This window comes from Trematomus bernacchii, unplaced genomic scaffold (assembly GCF_902827165.1).
Source record: "Trematomus bernacchii unplaced genomic scaffold, fTreBer1.1, whole genome shotgun sequence".
NCBI lineage: Eukaryota > Metazoa > Chordata > Actinopteri > Perciformes > Nototheniidae > Trematomus > Trematomus bernacchii.
In genome coordinates, this window is record NW_022987851.1 from 7,343,246 (window position 1) to 7,357,733 (window position 14,488).

General features: G+C 39.0%; 1 protein-coding gene across 1 annotated transcript in view; it reads right to left on the minus strand.

The window, feature by feature from the left end:
- The window catches only part of frem2b (FRAS1 related extracellular matrix 2b), a 53,502-nt gene that overhangs the window by 22,710 nt on the left and 16,304 nt on the right, over positions 1 to 14,488 (minus strand). The window contains 2 exon segments of the mRNA XM_034113168.1: positions 1,675 to 1,905; positions 5,341 to 5,487. Of these exon segments, the coding sequence (XP_033969059.1) occupies positions 1,675 to 1,905; positions 5,341 to 5,487 (378 nt within the window).

The following is a 14,488-nucleotide window of genomic DNA, read 5'->3' on the forward strand; positions in this document are numbered from 1 at the left end:
TGCTGATGCTGCCTCCATCATGTTTAATCAAACCCAGCAATCTACTGCTTGTTTATCTTCAGCAACTATTCAAACTAGAGTGCGCTTCAGTCACACACAGAATAACACAGATGCAGAAAATGTTATTTGTAGACGTCTGCTGTTGTGAGTTAAAAGAGTAAGGAATCCCTAAGAGAATGAAAAACAATGTGTACAAATGTAAGCCTCACACTTTCATTATAAGTTTCCCACATAAACTGGCTAGAATAAAAACGAGTGTAACACTAATTATGTCTGCAAGCAGAGACGTGTTAAACAATTTGGTTGTTTTTCCACAGTTTTCCTGGCAGCCCTCCATTCCTTTGTCTCTTTTCTACCCTGAGCTGCATATGAAAGCTAGAAGCTCAGACGGAGGCTCTCTCTCTCTCTCTCTCTCTCTCTCTCTCTCTCTCTCCATTCAACTCTCTCTCTCGTCATCTCTTCTCATCTCTCCTCATCTCTCGTCTCTCTCGTCTCTCTCGTCTCTCTCGCCTCTCTCTCTCGTCTCTCTCGTCTCTCTCGTCTCTCTCGCGTCTCTCGTCTCTTCTCTCTCTCTCTCTGAGAGCATCATGGTCAGCCACATTAAAAGTGTTGGAGAGTCAACAGAGCTTGACCTGTCCTTTCCCATCCTGAATACCATGCATACTTAGAATGATGTGGCAACTCTTCACCTCTTTTTGTTTTTACCACTAAGCTGAGTTCAGTCTGAGCCACTCTAGTCTGTCTGGTGTGAAATTATTTATTTATAGTGTCATGGTTGCAGCCTCTGGGGATTTTTGTATTTATCTGCTGGGAGTAAAATAGAAACAAAAATATATTTTTATGAGTTCAGAGTGTATTTGACCTTGACCGTGCCAAAACACATCAAAACTTTAGATACCCTAAACGAAAAGGAACAAAAGGAAAGTCAATCACAGGAAAAAAGAAAAAGAAAATCACATCGTGCAGAGATATTTGCCAATTGAAAGCCCACCAGAGACCGATGTTCTGTAAAACAATGTTCCAACTAAACATCTGCATTAGCATAAAATGTGGACAGCAACTTCTTCCTTTTCACCAAATGAAGCCTTGTGGGATAAGGGGGAGTATTATCCATATTTAAAATATGCAGTTCTCTCTCTCAGCTCTATCACAGTCAAGCTGTTCTCAGACACACTGTTCATCTGCTCTTGTAGAGCTCATTTCAGATGCAGGGAGGTCGGTGTGCTCTCCGGATATCATTTTGACCTTGTATCTACACTTTGAAAGAAAATCCAGCCCCTTACTGTGTTTAACTATTTCCATAATCAAGTTGAGTCCAGGATGTGGTTAGTTTCTTTAAGCATGCAGTTTTCATGTTAATTGATTTAGCACCCCTTATTCAATTAGGACATCGTTGTCCCTGATTTCTTTCTGCATGATAGATGAACAGCTGTGAAACACAATGTTAATGGTTTGGAACATGTAAAAACGTAACAATACAATGTAAACTAAAACTGTATATAACTGGAAAATGTCCTGCTGTCAAACTCCGACGTCCATTTAAGACCTGAGCCTTGTTAAACAACAAAACCAAGAAAAGCATGACCAATAATATTTGTATTAATTAATTTTAAATATAGCGCTATCCCTATTTTAAGCAATACAATGAAAATATAAACATGTATCTTTACTGACCATCATCGGGGTCCAGGATCTCCACAGTAGCAAACAGAGGGAATTCAATGGCTGCCATCACCGGCTCAGACAGAACAATCTGGAAGCTCTCAGACACTTCATGCTCGCTATCTGACAGGATCCGCACCTTCCAAGTGGCTGTGGTCTGGCCCGGGTTAAACTGCACCTGTTTCTGAGATTTCCCTCGGAAGTCTTTATCCTTCTCTGCGGTGCCATCCTTTGTGCCAATACCTTAGGAAGGACATGGAAGAAATGGGTTATTATCATAATCATGCATATCAGAGAACGTTTCACCTTGCTAAGGTTTTGATACCAGCAACCATCAATGCATATTTTTCATTATTTACATACAGTACATACATTTCTTAATTAACAATCTGTGAATCCTGATATATTTATGTAGCAGTGAATGTTCATAGTTTTGAGATATTGTAGAATATAATAATAGAAAATATACATCTAAACTACAAATCTTTGCCCCATTTAAAACAAGGAAGATGTCATGTCCCAGTTCGTCTAACCAGACAATATCTGCCCATCTTCTGGTTGCAGTTTGTCATTAATAATGATTAGAATATCTATAGTGGGAATACAGCCAATTATCCCTCATGTCAGCCTGCTCTCAGTCGCTGTTGGAGGCTGACTTGCGTTGTCTGACCTTCAGCATGTGAGCTGTTTGATGGTGGCTACGGACACTATAGCTGAGAAACTGTCATGGTCTCTGTTGAGCGGGAGCACTGAGGCCGGTGAAATGTCACACAGCCTCTCCATTGTCATTGCTAACTGGGCACACAATAATCAGCAGGGATCTGGCAGTAAGAGGAAAGAAAATGCCTGCACACACCAAGGCAATCCTGAAGGCTTCATTAATGTGGCAAACAATACATTATTAGATGCATGAATCATGAGGATAGCATGAATAAGAAAAGACACACTTAGAAAAGTTGCGGTTTGTTAACAACGGAGGAAGGAAGAAAGAGAAGAGAAAAATGCAAATGGCCATCAGGACTACAAACAAGCTCTTCAAAAGACCACAGATTGAGTAATGCATGAGTTTGGGCTTTTAAGAGAATTACCATTCTGTTCTTTGATGAAAATAAAAAAGTGGGCTTTGATATGCAAGTACAGAGAGAAGGAAAGGCCACTGCACATACGTGGTAAGATAAAATGGTCAAGCTCAATTGAGCTTGAAAAATCTGCAGTCTTCAAAGAGTAGCTAGGAGAGGCAAGAGTATGATTTGCTCTTAACTCTATCTCTCGCACAATGCCTGGATTGGACGGCCCTGATCACAGCAGTCATTCTGACGCTTCGCAGCAGGTGGGCTCGCTGTAGACTCCAAACTGGTGACACCTGAACTGTGCACATTGACCAGTGAAGCGGTAGTACTGTATGCTCCTCTGATCAGTGTTCATGAGTCGGCCCTGGCTTGGGATCAGTCATTATCTCATCGCAACACAGAGACAGATGGGTGGCTTAAATTGTCAGGTTTTTTTGTGGCCTGCAAAAATGGTCTGCTGCTTTTGCTTTATATCTTCAATGCAGCTGAAGAAGAGATGCACTGCCAATGATTACTTTGAGAAAGTAATGAGTGCTCTTCTTTTGTTCTTTTGCCTCACTGAGACAGGATATTGTTAGTTGTTTACCTGCATGCAGAATGCAGCAGAGATGTTTTTGAAGCATGTACTGTATGATAGAATACTCTCCCCAAAATCATATTTCTCGGGTTTCTCATTAAAACCAAAGTTAATTATTCAAGCGTGTGCTACTTTCTGACAATGTAAATATACGCAAGTTACATCCCAAACCAAAAGCTATCTCAGAAATGTTTTTCTTGGCTAGAAATGGAGAAAAACATTTGAAAATCTATTCAATAAGACTGACAGAAAAGGAACAGGGTGATCTATGATCAAAGAATCGATGCCTGAAGATGAAAACATGTACTCAATGAACTGTAAGAAGAAACGCACAACATGAAAGCTTTCATAACCTATGCATTTAGAAAGATAACCTTTATTGCTTTCTGTGTTTTGAGGGAGCTGTAAAACACAATGGTTTGGTTTCTAAATTGCAGCTTCTTTTGTGTGCTTATTCTCCCCAGCATGTAGGGGTGGACCATCCACCCTTAATGATGATCATTCCCCTTGATGCTACCTCAATCATAAGAAAACTGCACTGTGAAAAGCTATGGTTTGGACTTGAAAGCTCACAAAAGACATAAAAAGAAATGCAAGGCATGTTCTTATTGGGGACTGAACACAGAGTGCATCCAAAGTTCAAAATAGCGCTTCTTTCATTTATAATGCAATCATTAATAAAACATTAGCGATGCTCGAAAATCAAAACAAAGGACAGTCATGTGGTTATGTTCCCAAGTTCCTGATTCAAAATATGCTATTTTGCGGTTAAATGTTAATTTGCTAAGAGATGACCGTGGGGTTCATCACACAGAGGATACAGTTGCATTTTTGCAGTTTCTTTTGTTCTTGTAACTAAACTTGTAAACTGTGTTCTTGTTATGACATTAATTTACTTCTTACAGTGATTTATAATCAACTATACGGTATATGCCTGTATATCTGTAGAGTACAATGATCTGTATTTTTTTACTACAATGAGTGGCAGAGATAGCGATGATAATATAATGAGCAGTGTGAGGCACTATAAAGGTCAGCACAATTTGCATATCATCGAAGAGATGTTTCATTATTCTGTCGCCCCGGGGCATACACAAATCCTGAAGACAGTAGAGGAAATTATCCTTAGGGATTTTGACCTTTAACATCCTTACATTTTAATCATACCTCGTTTTTATGGACAGAATAAATATAGAACGTAAAAAAGGCCAATAGTGCCGGTAGTAAGAATTCCTGCCACTCATAAACGCTTTCATCAGCTTGTTATTTTAAACAGTGTTAACAGTTATTGTCTGTTAGTTCCTGCCAGTAAATCTTCTCTACTAATATTTGGAACAGCACCTCTCTATAGCCGCCAACTGTGGGTGACCTTTGTTATGTGCACATGCAGTTCCTGAGGGGTAGTGCTGTGCTTTTGTGTGCTTGGAGCGTAAATAGTGGCTGGAGGGGACAGGAGACCTGTGTGACCCTAAAGGTGTCTAGGACAGCCTTAGAGTGGTCCTAATATATATACAAGTGTGTGTGACCTCTGGCACCCTGCTTTAGTGAAGGGACAAGGAGTGTAGGTTTCTCATTTTAGTTTTTTTTCTCTTAAGGATACCTATATCTGCAGACATTTTCTGATTGGTTAGTTCTTTGGCAAAGCAACACCAGTGTCGTTTTTGGTGTGGATCCAGGACTATTTCCAGGATGTATGTCACTAAAGCACAAACATATGTACATATTTACGTGTGATTTGTGCACTTATGGAAAAAGTCTTATAGATGTATCTCATGCTACATTTTTCTCACTTCTTCCCTTTATACTGCAGTACCTATTTAATGTATGTCATGGATATTGTAGTTAATATTTTAGGTGTTTTACTTATTTATTAGTTTTATTCATAATCTTTGGTGGATAACCGGATTGAGATCAAGATAGAGAACAACATTATTTTTAAAATAATCTTCGATTGCTTTATAGTGGCATTTAGAAATTACTATGGAGAATCTATTAGTATAAGTGTCATCAGAAAAATCAGTGTCTACTTACTAACGAAGGAAGTCTCCCCGTGGTAGCCCCGACGTTTCAGCACCACCTCCAGAAACTTGACCTCTTCATCCACCACATAGTGCTCCTTCTCCAGAGAGATCCAAGCCCAGTTCAGACGGTACTGCTGGTTCTTCAGTTTGTTGCCTCCTGCAAACAAATACAGTTAATCGTGTTAAAGAAACTTAGAAATGGATCCATAGAAATAAACACGGGCATGGGAAAACACAAGGGATGACTAAAATAGTCTCACTAGCACTTAATAATCCCCAAAAATGATTTGAAAATGAACATTGTTATTTTTTATAGGGGGTTGCACAGGAATTTCCAACAGCCCTAAATAGAATGTTTTCTCGGTTTCCTTCAGGGCTCGACTTTGAGACTCAAAGGTATTAGTCAGGGAGAGTGGTGCACAGCCCCATTGCCAAAGGAATAGTTGTCTAATTGCTTCTTTTTTAATTACGATAAAAAGCGTCTATTTCCTGTCTGAACGGAGGTATTTTATCCTTGCTTTTTGAAGTTGGATTCAAAGGGCGAGGCTACAGTCCTTGAGGGCATCGCTGCTACTATTTCCCCATAACGACTCAAAGCAGAGCCACACACACAGACATCAAAAAGACACACAGGTACAGAAATACAGAGAAAAATAGTGTACACACTGACCCATAAGGAAACAGCCACACACTTGAATAGAATTTTAATTGCACTCACTTGCCTCTAAGTAATTATACACATATTCTTAAGACTTGGCACGCATCCACCAGACTGCACAGTAAGTACTGCTGCTTTACTAGATCAGGATGGTGAGATACAAATGACTGATCCACCAAGGATCTGGCACTTCTGAAAGTGCTGGAATAATAGTTAAACTGACAGAAGGGTGCAGGGTCATTTTTCACAGTGTTGCTGTTGTATTTGTTGGGCACGACTGAGAGTTTCTAACCCGCCCCACCCTTGTCGTTAGGGTCAGTAAATCTGTTACGTCCAGCTGACCGCTCCACTGTGTCCATTTCCTCCCTCGATAGTCCTCCTGAGACCTTTACACATTCACCCTGGATGTTTTATTATGTGTGAGGGCACGCATTCACCAGTTAGTGTGTTTTAAATGCTCTCTGCAACAGCTTTTTCCTACGGTATACATAGAGTATTCATTCAAAACTGAGTCTGAATGCCTGATGCTTTTTGACAATATTGTGCTCAAACCTTTTGTGTCACTGTGACCTGAGAGAAACATTGGGCTCTTTTTATGCCTTCTTATCTAAACTCAGCAAATCATTGAGTTGAGCAAACTTCATTAATCCATAATGAATACATGGAGGTACTTTCTACCCGATAGAACACTTCAAGAGAGTTGTGAAGAATAAGAAAGTAGGGAGATTCTAAAAATCATGACTCTTTATCCGAGCATTTCTAGTTACTTTTGGGCTTTATCAAAAATGCTAGAAAGAAGAAGAATAGAGAGATACTGATGTCCTTTGAACTTGTGTGTGTCTCAGTTAGACTTTGTGGTGGCAATTGCTGTCATTGGAATGAAAAATGGCAGAAACTGTAAAGATTGAGCGGGAATGAAAGGAGCTGCTATATTTCTCTTTTATGCAAAATTAACTAAATGTTGCATTAAATCATGAAATTCTTATAAACATGGAATTTTTCTATCCCTCTAAAAAATAGCATTTTTCTTTGCTCCAGAGGCACCACTATGACGATGTTACCAAGGTCCTGATTAATTACTCAAACCATAATTAATTGATGAGAGGTCCAACTAAAATAAACGTTTCTATAGTTGATGTTGTTTAGTTGGCCTGCTTTCCACTCAAGTCGCTGTTCATGTGCACAACCCGTACATCTGGTAATCCTAAAAAAGTTATTTAATTTAAAAAATAATATAATTTGCATCACAAACAGCATGGGAAGGAACATCATAAAGGACAAGCACTAATTAAATGACTAAGCTCAGCAGGGAAAGTTGTTTGGTAAGTCAATGTGGCATTACATGATATAATATCCCTTATATTATAAAGTCAAACAAGCTTGATCCATATTACGGCAAGCAAGCGATAAGAAAAACTATTCAATGTGAAACTAAAAATGGTGTTTGCCAAGAAAACACATTTTTTAGGGTAAACACCGGCTGAACACTGTGTGATGAAAGAAACACATTGTATAATATCAACTGGTTATAGAGACATATGTTTTTTTTAATAAAATGTCTCAAGTGATACATTTTCCAACTCATACATTCTTGAGGTTTACCACAGTGTAGGATTTTAGCTTCCTGTGTGTTCCACATCATTCTTGTGGAGACAGGTGACCTGTGTATGACAGGACCTCCCTGCTCCATTTGGATTAAAGCCAGCCGCATGGCACGCATGCCACCGGTAAACATTGCATGTGTGATCTCTGAGTCGTGGAGGAGACAATCCTCCACTGAGGTAATGGAAACTGAGAAGGTCTTGTCTATTTGTCTAGATTTATATGGTTGGCATAGACTTTGTAACAGCTATAACACAGGGACATTTAAGAACCATATATCGCCAGATTTATCCAAAGGACCCTGTCATTTCAGTAAAAGCATGAAATGGTTTTGCATAGTTATTTACACGACACGGCCTACAAATCATGCTAAGCCTCAAAGGAGCAGCTTTCCCTTTCAATATGAATCACATTAAACACCTGTTAGCCTTCCACATTACTAACAAACATACTGTAAAGAGGATCTATTCATTATAAATGTTTCATATCTGGCAAGATCCGAGGAAGATACCTCGAGCAGCGCTTTCTAATCTCAGGAAAAAAAAACCTTTGTGTTCACAGTTTATACTACATACAATTACACCATGTCAAGAGCAAATATTGAGTTGAGGAGTCCAGGCAAAGCCGCAGTGTGGCCTTCAGGGAGCAGGGGAGTGGAGGTGCTCGTTTTCAGAAGACCGCTTCACTCCTACAGATTTCTTTCTAATTAAGATAAGCAGGGGTTAGAGTAAGTCCACTTCAAAGAGGCCCCAAGGATAACACCAGAGTTAATCTTTAACCAACGTCTGCAGCAGTGAGACAGAATGTATTGAACAATATTGGTATCTCCTATGCTCCGGTCTTGCCACTGCTTTGCGGTATAGTGCAGAAACACACATCATATGCAGTGAAAGCATCATGTAGTGTACATGAACTTTATGTTCAATTGTGTTTCTTCTACAGTGTATACATATTCTCATTAAAAGCAAAGAGCATATGGTAATAGGAGGATTCCTACACATTCCAGTGACTAGTCAGTTTAAATCATTCACTGAATTAATTGATTGACTTTTAAGCAGTGGTAGTGTAAGTGAAAGTCTCAACAAAGTATCCTCCTCTATTATTAGAACCACTTAACGATGACCAGCCTTGTACATGACTTGTTTTCACAAACAACTCTGTACAGTTCATGGGTCAGCCCTTTCTGTTCCGTCCAATCACATACTAGATGTGTGATGAGGGACGGCAACCTTTTGAGAGAGTCCAAAGAATGTGAGAGACTGGACTGTGCCAACTTAGTGCCCCTGCCTCCTCCTAGCATACATGTTGCAGACAGACCTTATTTGGTCACCGTGAAGCATTGTGGGACCACGATGCCCCATGGACCCTCGCCTGTTCATTCAACCAGACACACAGGCAGGCCTTTGCCCACAGAGCCAGCCCCACAGATTAGGCAGGAGAAAATGGGACAAGACTGTGAATCCCTTTCAATAAATGCATCTAAAATTACCATATGGTCATTATACCTTAAACAGACTGTGCGCTAACAGTTTCTAAGATCCACAATAGCTGAATTCTACTGTAGCATTAAAGCCAAGTACACTTTAGAGACGGATGAACAATCAGGAAAGTGCTTACAGGCCAGAGATTTAAGTTTTAAGCATGTGATTTACAAGATATCCTTTCAATGCTTTTGAAACAAACCACACAGGGACACAAAGCCATAGGAACTTCTTATAATACCATGTATTATTTTCATAATAAAGGCATGAAGTCTCAATACTGCTGAAGTATAACCATATTCTATTGCTGACACACTTCGTAAAGCATGTAGCTAAAGGAGACTGGAAGCCTTTAGTTATTGTACCCATAATGTATTTTACATATATGCTAAAGAAAGTCTTATACAAATAGTAGATTAATTTGTTTACATGTTTTACTTTCATACAAAATGTAATAATGTGCATAACAAAATGCATGATGACGTGTTCTTACCTGTACTGGAAGCTACAATTTCTTATGAGGAAGATTTAAGCATATTGTTTAATTAAGTCATAATTACTCAATTTATCCCAGGCCCTGAATCTTGATTAGACAGGTTTTTGTGAACAGCGGAAAGTAATTGAAATCAAAAGATAAAAGGATTCATCGAATTTCCTGTTGACAAAGCTGCGTCGCAATTGCAATCAGCTGATCACCTGCCTAGACAGACTGTTTTTGTTTGAAAACGAAATAAAATAAAGTACCTGGTCCGAAAGCGAGGTGAGCAGAGACATATGAATTGTAAAGCAGATCTTTTGTCTGATTATCTAATGGCGCATTTCCATTGCAGGGCCTCGCTCGGCTTAGTACGGTATAGTTAGGCCTTGTTAGGCCTTGTTAGGACTGGCTCACTTTATGCTGCGTTTCCATTACAGTTTAGTAGCTGGGGCAGTAACTATAGTAACGCAGTGTAGGCGGAGCCGTGACGTCCTTTTCAATACGAACCCCAGAAAAACAACACAGCCGTTAGCTGTTAGCACTCAGAGCTCACAGCTCCTCATATATGTTCAGAAACTAGACAAAAGTTAAACAAGTACAAACCATAGACTGCCTGTGTCATGGTGAATACAGTCGCTGGTTTATTTATGTCTGTATAGGCCGTTGTTGTGAGTGTGGACGGTCGGAGCATATACTGCGTTAGCTTAGCCGATCTCCATTTAGAAAACACGCATTTTAAAAGGTTTTTCGCCTGCCGTCTGTCTGCAGACTTGTCAAAGCATTAATTCATGGTTTTTACTAACCGGTATCAGTATGTTGTTACTTCGGCATCATTTTGAAACGTGTATTACAATTAAATCACGGTCAAATATGTTCATTTTGTTGTAGTTGTAGTCCCCTTGCCAGCAATTCTCTCTCTAGTGGAAATGCACCATAACATTTTGATTATGACCAGGCAACCCAGTCTCACGGCATTAAGTGTTATAGTCACGACATTTAATCTATTGATTCGTGTTCACCAACACGATTTTCCCCTTTTTTTTCGTGTCACACAGAACGATTTTAAAAGCAATGTATTTCTATTGGTAGTATGTTTCGTGCCTGCACCACGTCTTTTTGTCCGGTCGGGTCTTGGAAGACCGGAAGCTGTGTGGTTCATAAAAACATTTTCTTACTCCATATCAAGCCACGATTATTATTTTTATTTTAAATCGTATAATGTCTGACTTTTTTTGCCGTCCGTGAGGAAAATAAATGGGGCTCAGAGCCTCAGAATACTGAAATATGTATTTTTCTAATTTGTTATTCTGTTCTAAATAACACACTGTTATTTACTCAACAATAACACACAATTATCCTTGTTTTTATTTATTTGTTTAATTCTATAATATCGGGCATTTTTGCCGTCCGTCAGGAACTGAATTTCAAAATAAAGTCACCGGAAACAGACGTGCGATACACACCCACTGAACTGATTACCCAAGATCCTCAGCTATTGTTGAAGCTCGGTAATTGGATGTTTTAGCCGCAATGCACGTTGGGATATGGTGTTAATGCGATATGAAATAACTATCAACAGAATTGCGGTGAAAACAGTATTTCCGGTCTCGAAGTTTGCATAGTAATCTGCAGTACTCATCAACTAAAAACATCAGTTTATCCTTGTTAATTACACAACATTGATTGGTTTAAATTGTGTACAATGCTTTTGTGTTTTCCCCTTCGATTCGGAGAAACAAATCGTTTTTTCTGAGTTTAGGATGGCCGAAGACACTACACTACCCATAATCCTCAACTATCGTTTGGGACTACAGTCCCTTGCTTGACAAACCCGGTGATTAATCTTCAAGCTCTGTGATTGGATGTTGGAGTGGCAGTGCGCCAAGGTTACGCCGAGCTTCAAACAGCACTGTGAAATGGAATGAAACCAGGGCAGACTATCCAAAGCTATTGCAATTCTGAATCCATAGATGTGTCTCCCATCACCCAAAACCCCTGACTATTCTCTCAACTCAGTATTTACATTCTTATATTCAAAGAAAATCAATAATATCTTTAAAAACTACAAATCCCTGTCTATCAGCTCAGCCGAATTAGTATTGATACTGCAAGGAGACGTATTGTGTGAAGAGAAATTTAAGATGTTGTTTAATTGCTGATATATTTATGATCCACGTCACGTATTCAGTTTCGGTGGCAGTTCTTCCAGAAGGCTCTATAAATAGAGAACTACGGCAGATGTGTAATATTTAATGCAGCCGAACCGTGTATTACAATGCCGTTATGTGATGACTTCCAAAGAGAAAAGCAAGTACACTCGGAATAAAGTATTATTATTTCTTTTTTTTTATGTTTTTGGATTTCATATCGCATAAACACCATAACCCAACGTGCATTGCGGCTAAAACATCCAATCACCGAGCTTCACTGACGATCTTGGGTAATCAGGTGTGTATCGCACGTCTGTTTCCGGTGACTTTATTTTGAAATTCAGTTCCTGACGGACGGCAAAAAAGCCCGATATTATAGAATTAAACAAATAAATAAAAACAAGGATAATTGTGTGTTATTGTTGAGTAAATAACAGTGTGTTATTTAGAAAAGAATAACAAATTAGAAGGAAAAAAAGATTGAAAAAATACATATTTCAGTATTTTGAGGTTCTGAGCCCCATTTATTTTCCTCACGGACGGCAAAAAAAGTCCGACATTATACGATTTAAAATAAAAACAATAATCGTGGCTTGATATTGAGTAAGAAAATGTTTTTTATGAACCACAAAGCTTCCGGTCTTCCAAGACCCGACCGGACAAAAATACGTGGTGCAGGCACGAAACATACTACCAATAGAAATACATTGCTTTTAAAATCGTTCTGTGTGACACGAAAAAAAGGGGGAAATCGTGTTGGTCAACACGAATCAATAGATTAAATGTTGTGACTATAACACGAAATGCCGTGAGACTGGGTTGGACCAGGATGCCTCAAAGCTCAAAATTAATCAGGATGATTATGAATACTAAAAGGTCCCCCAGAAGATGAATCCTTATAATCCAAACCTTCCATTCAAGTCAATGTTTTTCACCTTGACTAAAGCTTGCCAATGACAATATACTGTTTTTTGTGTTGAAAACGCAAATGGTCACATCTCCTTGAATGTGCTGTGGCTATTCATGATCCACAGAGGATGAACCATTTCCCTTAGAACACATCATGAGGTTTCTTCCAGCACAACGGCAACACTTTATACATGAATCTGACAACCAATAAGGATAGCCCTACAGAATAAAGACTTTAATATTGTATGATGAGCATTGCAGTCTCTAGGGCATTTAGTTGGTCATAAAAACTTTAAACCTTGTTCATTGGAAATTCTGCTGTTATATATTATATTATCAATCTGCTTATTACGTTAGTTCTGTACAGCTTACAGGACAATAAAAAAAGACAAAATGGTCAGCTGAAATTACATTTAAGTTAGAAAAAAATCAATAGCCTAGGTTCTGAACAAGCTTTATATAATCAGTAGTTATCTTAACTCTATAAAATGAGTTGCCGCGGGGTTCCATTAAGTACCAGACACCAGCATACTTTTTACCTCTCTAATAAGGGAAAGGGATATGATAATCTTGTTGAAAGAAGGGAAGCACATGGCAGAGGATAGAGAGCCAGATAGCAGGGAGACGGAGAGAGAGCGATATGGTCTAATCACCCTAAGCCTTGTATCAGCAGTAACGAGTTGGCCATGGCTTGAAAGATGTGGAACTGCTATGATTTCACAAGCCCTAAACCCATTTCTACAAGCACAGCCTTTCAGGGCACTGGTGTGCCATAAATGTGGCCGCTCCACAGGGTCCATTCTGGCTGCTGTCGCCTCTGTGTCCGCTCTGGTCACTCTGAGGCGACATTTGAGGGGCCTCAAAGGAAGGCCAGAGGCACTTATGAACAAAAGCAAGGCTTTGCTCTCAGCAGGGAAAGTTCTTAGAGATTAACATATGAACCACAGCTCCAGAGGTTATTTAACTCTCTGTGCACTTAAAAAATGACTAACGCTAAAGATGTTTAGAAATGCAATAAACAAGAGGTGCTGACAAATATAAATGCCTGTTCAGATCCTTGGGAAGATGGTTTCTTGTTATGTCAGCTGTTGGGAAATTACAATACAATTTGAGTTATTTTAGATTATATTTTACACCACTTATGGGTGTGTAAGGTTAAGGTTAGTTTATGTGTACAGTATAGCACATTTTGAGACACAGAGGCAATGCAAAGTGCTTCACATAGACATTTAACACATAATAATTAAAAACAAAATAAAACGATTACTAAAAGTGATAAAATAATGGTTGCAGCTAAAAGTGCAATGATAAGGCACGGTTAAAGGATCTCAGGATAGGCTGCTGCATTAAAGAACGGTTTTTAACCTTGATTTAAAAGAACCCAGGGTTGGGGCAGACATCAGAATTTCCGGCAGTTTGTTCCATGTTTGTGGTGCATAAAAGCTAAAATCAAATAAATAGTATAAATCATTATATTCTCTCCCTTGTTTGGCATTATGCAGGCAAAACCTGACAGTAAGATTGACAAACTAAATAGCTCATGAGAGCAAGAGCATATTTTTAAGTTGCGGCACAATCAACCAACATTCACAGAAAGTAATTCAAGGTAAAGTACGTTCTAGTTTCTGATTAAATGTGCCTTCCGTGATTTATAAAAAGGAGCTATTATATATTGTTATTATACATTTTATTCCCCACAGTACGTTTGACAGTAAAATACCCTTTAAAGTAAAGCAACATCTTCCAATCCCTTCCCACACTTTCCCTTTTTGATTCCAAATTGCAGAATAACGTTGTTGTGGTAACTGCTGTTGAAAAGCAGTAAGGGATTCAAATGAAACTTGTTTGCATGGAGCTCCTTTATGTGTGGCCCAGGAGAG